This window comes from Hoplias malabaricus, chromosome 5 (assembly GCF_029633855.1).
Source record: "Hoplias malabaricus isolate fHopMal1 chromosome 5, fHopMal1.hap1, whole genome shotgun sequence".
Lineage (NCBI taxonomy): Eukaryota > Metazoa > Chordata > Actinopteri > Characiformes > Erythrinidae > Hoplias > Hoplias malabaricus.
Window position 1 is genome coordinate 11,145,588 of NC_089804.1, and position 7,844 is coordinate 11,153,431.

At 36.9% G+C, this 7,844-nt stretch overlaps 1 protein-coding gene across 1 annotated transcript; it reads left to right on the forward strand.

The window, feature by feature from the left end:
* The first annotated feature begins 2,859 nt into the window (after positions 1 to 2,859).
* LOC136697903 (lymphocyte antigen 6C1-like) lies at positions 2,860 to 4,997 on the forward strand. Its single transcript, XM_066673232.1, has 3 exons — positions 2,860 to 2,969; positions 3,341 to 3,433; positions 4,345 to 4,997. The coding sequence occupies exons 1-3, from the start codon at positions 2,921 to 2,923 to the stop codon at positions 4,515 to 4,517; spliced, it is 315 nt and encodes a 104-aa protein (XP_066529329.1). The 5' UTR covers positions 2,860 to 2,920; the 3' UTR covers positions 4,518 to 4,997.
* The last annotated feature ends 2,847 nt before the right edge of the window (positions 4,998 to 7,844 follow it).

A 7,844-nucleotide genomic window follows, 5' to 3' on the forward strand; every position in this document is an offset into this window, starting at 1 on the left:
GGTCAAAATCCACACTCCCAGCCACAATGGACCCTCACCAATTTGCCTACTGCTCCAAAAGATCCACAGATGATACCATCATATTGAGAATACATACTGACCTCACACACTTGGACAAAAGGTATACATGTGAGAATGCTTTTCATAGACTACATCTCAGCATACAATAAAATCATCCCTGATAACTCATTCCTAAGCTCATAGGCATAGGTCTCAACACTAATTTCTACAACTGGATACTAGACTTCCTGGTTGACAGACCCCATGCAGTGAAAGTAGGACATCGTCACATCAGCCCAAGCAGTTTCTCCTTCTATGCACCAGCCCGAGCAGGTTTTCCTCCAAACCACCAAAGGTCACACGCAGCTGAGTTCTAGCTTAGATTCCTCAACTCTCTCTGATTAGTCAAATAATTTGTAGAACATTTAAGCTCACTGTTTTGTTCCACAGGTTGCAAAGTATTGTTTGAACTAAATCTGCAATTCTGTGTGTTAATTTTTGTATAAGCTTTTCCTGGGTTTTTGAATCTTGGCTTTGGACTCGGTTTATTCCTTTGATCGGTTTACCCTTAGGAAATTGTATTTAGGTTTTGTAAGAAATAAAAATGAGAAAAATGTCAATGTAATATTTATTTATTATGAGATTTAAAGTAAAAAAAAGCACTGTGGTTGGAGCAGGTGTGTTTTAGGACTTTAGTGATTCGAAGACATGACCATGGAGAGTTTTCTTCTATTTTGTCTGAACGTGTAGAGAATTTGCACTTTGCATCTCTATATTTTATTCTCTCTATTTGCTCATCTTGGTTCAGGAGTATTTCTCGGTGTGCTCTCGTGTTGGTCTCTGCTTGTTTTTCTTGTTCCATTGTCCTTTTTCTAATGAAGTCCAAATTGCTCATGTTTGTCTCTAGGATTTGCTGACGTCCGGAAAGTAAGTTCATAAAACTGTGGGCTTTCTTTACATAGATTATGCAAAATACTGATGGATCATGTTCCCTTCCCGTGAAACCACAGACAAATGCAGTTTTTGTTATTTTTAACACAGGCAGATTTTGTGAAAATACCTTTATGTAGTTTACACATTAATACATTAGACATTCAGTTATTAATTAAATCCTTAATGATTAAGTAATAAATAAGTATCATTTTCTTGGTCATCCAGCATACCACCTCTCACTGCTTCACGAACCACAAGTACCACAGTTTGAGAACCACTGAACTAGAAGAACACAGTGACTATGTCAAACAGACAGAAACCTTCTGGTGCCCAACGTAGAAAAAAAGAAACGAACAAGAGGAAAGATGACAGAAAAAGAGAGGTGATGTAGTGTAGGAATAAATATAGCAGCAGCTTATTCCAATTTCAGTTCCACCTTAAATGGAGCAGAAACCGTCAACACATTTCTGTGCTACTTAAGGTGGGACAGAATACTAAACAAAGTACTAATATATACACTCAACTGTGGGCTTTCTTTACATAGATTATGCAAAATACTGGGGAGTCGTGTTCCCTTCCTGGGAAACAACACTGTTGTTGTTTTTTTTTTTAACACAGACAGATTTTATAAAGCATAATTATGAAAACTGTGAAACTATATGTAGTTTGCACATTATTACTTTAGATATTTAGTTATTAATTAAATCCTTAATTATTAAGTATTTAAGTGTAATTTTCTAGGTCATCTGGCGTAAGTAATATATACAAATGGAATACTAATAATAAAGGAATTAGCACTGACATTTTTAGGTATAGTTTTGTTTAAGCACCGTTGAGTGGCCTTGGAACTTTGAATATGCACCTTCCACAACAGCAACAAGTTTTATTTAAAGGTTTTTTCCCTTTGTTCTCTTTGTATGACTCTCTAGGTTTTGATGGTACATTATGTTGTAGAGTCACAATTTATAAGTGTTTAATGTATTTATATTATTGTAGAAAGTTACAGAATTCATTTAAAAAGAATTCAAACACAGTGTTTGGCAATTATTTGAAAAGCTGTGATGGCAAAAAATGATTTAATATAGTAAATCATTTAATATAGATTAGATATTAAATATAGATTTAATATAGTATTTTGTGAAATAACATATATTTTATATATTTTATTATTATTTATTTATTTAATTATATATATTTTTTTATTTCATTTTTTATTTTTATACAGTTTTTACTCATAAATAAAAGATTTTTAAAAACCCAAACACCTGAAGCAATGCTGTGTCTGTGAGTGTGTAAATACATTGATTGATGATATACTGATCATAGTACCTGTATATGGGTTTTTTCCCCCCTTATGTACATTGTAATGATGCTGTAGAGTAAACACGTGTTCTTCACCAGAAGCCTTCGTGTTCTGACATCTGATGGAAATCACAAATAAACTTTGAACTTGGACCATGTGAAAGAAAATACCTTAGACAGCAATAGAGACAGAGCCTGAAACAGTAATAGAGAATGTGCCTGAGACGAGCAAATATAGAAGTCTGAGACAGGAAGAGACTGTCTGAGGGAGGAATATAGACTAGAGTCAGAGACAAGAATGACTGAGGCAGGAGTTCAGGATGAGAATGAGTCAAATGAAGCAGCTGAGACATTTTCTTGGCATTTCCAATTTAATGAACTTTCAAAGAAAGCATCCAAACTGCCACAAATTGTTCTCTCGGCATGGATTAACTTATCTTTTTTCAGTGCAACACAAAATTTGAGTGAGATGGGATCATGGCACAATCTGACATAATTTCAAAATGTGTCTAAAAACTTATACATGAAGTTTAAATAATACAGGGAGTAATACACTGATGGAAAGGTTGGTGCAGGACAAGTCTCCACAAAACCACACCCTCTCAGATTTGATATAAAAACAAATCCACTCAGGTTATTATGTTTATATCTAAATTACACTCCCAGCTTCTCCAATCCACCAACAATGAAGCCGCTGGTCACGCTGCTGCTCGCTTTTTTCCTGTTTTCTGAAGGTACTCATTGTCATCATTTGTGTAAAGAGATTTAAATAAAACCTATTGTAATTAATGCATTGACTATTTTTATTGATGTATTGTTTATGAGGTCTATTTTTAGTATTGTTATGTATGTTTTTAAAAGGACATACAAAATAGAGTATATCTGTAAATGTTTCTCAAAAGGAATCTTGTGGAAATATAAACTTGATCCAAGAGTAACATGTGAAATTCAATTTTAAAAAGCCAATTTTATCTTAGTACAAAGAAATGTCCATAATAACTGCAAATTTGAAACTAAATGTGCAATTTGTTGTATTTTTTGTTATTTTATGTGTTATTTTCACCCTCCTATTTCACTTCTTTACCTGTTTATGAATCTTTTCAAGCTTCTGAGGCACTAAAGTGTTACGCGTGTATCAACTCAGATTGCAAAACTGAGACCTGTGTGGGTTCTGATCCTCGCTGCATTACAGCACAAGGTAAGAATCTCATAACTGTGCATAACTTGTATGATAAGTTACAAGGAGCTTTCTCCAACTTTGATACATGCTTTCAAGCTCTTCAACAACTCCACTATGTTTTTACGTTTTGGCAAAAATATTTCTCAGACACACCGTTTTTGTCTGGGATTTAGTTTAAAAACAAATCCCACAAATGAGTTTAAATTAAAAATATATGGAATAATGGAATATTTAAAATAACTTCAAACATTACTATTACAAAATATATAATAATGATTATTTACATTTATTTTAATCTGTGATGGTAACTGTCTTTTACAGAAACATTTGGTAGTATATTTGCTTTACAATCATTTATTAATTCATTATCTTATCCAGTTCAGGGTCACAGTGGGTCCAGAGCCTACCTGGAATCATTGGGTGCAAGGCGGGAATACTCTTTAGAGGGGGCACCATTTCTTCACAGGGCAACACACACACACACATTCACTTACACTCACACTCACCTTTGAGTCACCAATCCACCTACTGTTTTTGGACTGTGGGAGGAAACCCACGGAGACACGGGGAGAACACACCAACTCCTCACAGACAGTCACCTGGAGCAGGAATCGAACCCACAACCTCCAGGTCCCTGGAGCTGTGTGACTGCGACACTACCTGCTGAGCCACCGTGCCGCCCCCACTTTACAATCCTTTCATGTGCAGTGTGAGCTCCTGACTTATGATGGCATAAATAAATATTTTACACTGCTCTTCATGTGACAGACTGGGGTTTGATTCCCAACCCAGGTAACCACATTACAGAAATGAGTCCTTCAGCAAAACGTCTAATTCTACATTATCATCCATATACAGCATGATTTAACTGTTTAACTTGCTCTGGAAAATCTTTTCTAACTTTCTGTGTTTTTTTCTTTTTTCCTCAGCTAAAGTGCTCAACACTGCATACACTGGGAAAGGATGTGTAGACACAACAGTGTGTAATGCAATTGGGCAGGCATACTGCTGTTCTTCTGACCTGTGTAACAGCGCTGAAGGGGTTTACTGGAGTCTGATGATGATTCTGGCTCCTCTGCTCTCCTTCATCCTCTTCCTCTAAACTTTAAAATATTTATCTTTGAAACTAAAAATATAGAAATATTAGCATGATATTGAAGAAAATTACAGCATGTTGCTATTATATAATTTCTCTCCTAAACTTGTTAACTACCTGTTAATGTGAGTGAGTGATAAGTCTTAATCATTAAAAGAAAGACATGAAGTGTAAAACAACTGTACTGGTATATTTCTGTCCACTTAAAGGTACAAACAAGGCACCTTCAGTTTAAATTTAAATGGTTCATTGATTTAAGCGTCAGCTGTGAGTCCTATTGGTTAAACTACATTCACATTTAAAAGAAGGAAAGGCACATATTTCTCTCTTGCGTTTTCATGACACAATGCTTTAAGATAGAAACATTAAATAAAAACCTAAAGACAGAGCATATGAAATAAATGTATATGTACTCAAATATATATGGTATAACTCTGTTTCTAACTCCTGCTGTTATTTTAGTGTCTTTTATCTCAGTGTACTCTAACAATCATTTTCTAATTATTATTTAAAAATGTGCATTGGAATTAAATAAAATACATTTGAAAAAACTTATTAAAGTGACTGCAATGTGTGGCCTTACATTTATAATATAATTATATCAACATCAAAGCTAACTTATGACTAATAATCCTTCAGTATATGGCATGGTCATCACCATCCTAGCATTTCAATATTAAATCTCACATTTTATCTTGCATTTACCATATTGAAGCTTAGATTTCAAAACTACCAAATGTGTGTGAAGTTCACTACTGCTGCCTGATCCTCGTAAGTGTTCATAATCTGCCTTCTGCTGTTATGGGGTTCAAATATTCCTTTAATGTTCCATAAATATTGACGGCTTAACCTTTTTACAATGGTACAAGGGCTGTGCTTGCCCTTACAAATCTTGTCCTTTGGCTAAATATAGGGCTACGTTCAGGTTTAGGATTATTTACAGGTTTAGGGCTATGTAGATAGATGTGCGTGTGTTTGCTGTGTATTACACAGGCCCTGAGTGGCTTAAGAGATTTGTGTGTTCAGTTCCCGTATAGCACAGGGGTAAAAGCTGTTTTTTAGTCTCTTTGTCCTGGATGTGATGGACCTGAAGCGTTTTCCAGAGGGCAACTGTCGGAAAAGATGGTGTCCAGGGTGGGAGGAGTCTTTCAGTATATTGGCTGCCCTGCTGAGGCAGCGGGAGCTGAACAGATACTCCAGTCTGGGCAGTGGGCAGCCGATGATATTCTGGGCCATGTTGATCACTCTCTGTAGTGCTCTCCTTTCTGCCACTGAGCAGCTGCTGTACCATGTTGAGATGCAGTAGGTCAGCACACTCTCAATGTCACAGCGGTAGTAGGACACCAGCAGCTTCTCCTGAAGGTTGTTTTTCTAGAGAATTCTCAGGAAATAGAGTCTCTGCTGTGCCTTCCTAACTACAGCTGTGGTGTTGGTGGTCCAGGAGAGATCTTCAGAGATGTGCATACCCAGAAATCTGAAGGAAGGGACTCTTTCCACACAGTCCCCATTTATAATGAGCGTTTCCTCCGCAAGTCTATGACCAGTTCTTTTGTTTTGGAGGACTTCAGGGAGAGATTGTTCTCTGCATACCACACCACCAGTCCCAGGACTTCATCCCTGTAGGCGGTCTCATCTCCACCAGATATGAGTCCCACCACGGTTGTGTCATCTGCGAACTTGATGATTGTGTAGAAGGTTGAAGATTTTTGTGAAAATGCCACAGAGCTGGTCTGTGCATATTTTCAGCACCTTTCCTGTCACCCCATTCAGACCAGCAGCTTTCCTGGGGTTCACTGCTTTAAGTACACGTCTCACCTCATGTTTTTGCACCATGAGGATGTGGTTATTGGAGACTGGTGGAGGTCTTGTGTTTGTCTCCATGCTCCCACCTCTATGTAGAGGGATATAGGGATATCCCATTTTTTCTTACTAACTGAGCTACAAGTTGTAGTGTTTAAAATATTCTCCTTTGAAATTAGACAACTTTTCAAGAGCCTGATACATCACCAGAACATCAATAAAAAAAGAACAGCGCTTCATTCCCAGGCTACTAGCAGTGCTCTGTAGGCAGCTCTGCTGGTCTGCAGTGGTATAAGTGGAGTGCTGCAGGACTTTAGTTAAATATTTGGCATCATTTAAATTCATAAGCATTCAGTAAGCAAATATTATCACACTTTTGCAACTCTTCTGTGAGGTGAAGATGAATTCAGATTCTTATTCAGTAGCCCTTCTGTTTGAACTTTCCCATTCAAACGTATATTGCAGTATCATCAGGCATATTGACAGTACACTGGACCCAGTGATCCTGCTGTTGTCAGTGGGGAATGTGGCAACCTGATTTGTGCAACCTTCATGCATGTAGGTTTTAGCAGTGGAGAGACTGTTGAGACAGTTTTAAAAAGCAGATTTATCTTCACATGTGAGTAATATTAAACACACATAAACACGAGTTAGCCTTTTGTCACTTTTCTTTATGGTTTTAAACCACTGGAGAACCTGCAAAGTGCGTTTATTTACAGCTGAAAATATCCATATTGAGATATTTGTCTTTTCAAAGAAAACATAATGAATACCAATGTGGGACACATGACATTCAACCAAAAAGGCCAGTGTCTTTACAATAATGCTCAAAGGAAATATTTGTAAATTATCAGGGCTATCAGCAAAGTGCACACAAACATGATGTTCTGCGCCTGCACAGTCTAAATTAGGAAGCAGCGCAAATTTTTAAGTGACAGGGAAATCTGTGGTCAGTCATGTCACTTCCTGATTGGCTTCTCATGCAATGAATACCAGGAAAATGAGAGACTGTGCAGGTGCTCACATGCCATGAATTCCAGCAAACAACTGTACTGTCTTTAGGTGCTGCACTTCTCAAAACCAAAAAAGTCTTACCCAGTATTTAGATACATTGATGCAAAGATGTAAGCATAGACAAAATGTAGTGAGAGCCTGCGGCGCTCAGTTTGGCATTATTTATCACCAGTATTTCTGTTCTGGTCATAAACTCTGTACATGCATTCTGAAACTCTATATGAGAAAATGTTCGGTTGCTTCATGAACAGATGTTTTTCAGGTATGAAAATAAATATACACTTTCACCACAATTAACAATAGACTACTTTTCACTGACACTCAAACCATTTTGACCAGCACTGGACATATCTCAATGCTTCTGGATACTGAGCCTCATCTTTAAACATTACAGCACAGTGTGGGTCACAGCTTTATAATGGCATCTATAGCATTGTTGTGGGAAAACGTTCAGTTTTAAACTATGAAGCTTGTGGATCAAATTCCATTAAGTCTACTCTCAGTTGAAGATAACCTTTT

Excerpts from the sequence above, each read along its gene's own strand:
- LOC136697903 (XM_066673232.1), top strand. The coding sequence starts at position 2,921 with ATGAAGCCGCTGGTCACGCTGCTGCTCGCTTTTTTCCTGTTTTCTGAA. Across the intron at positions 2,970-3,340 it reads TTTTTTCCTGTTTTCTGAAG|CTTCTGAGGCACTAAAGTGT; the intron begins GTACTCATTGTC and ends AATCTTTTCAAG. Across the intron at positions 3,434-4,344 it reads TCGCTGCATTACAGCACAAG|CTAAAGTGCTCAACACTGCA; the intron begins GTAAGAATCTCA and ends TTTTTTCCTCAG.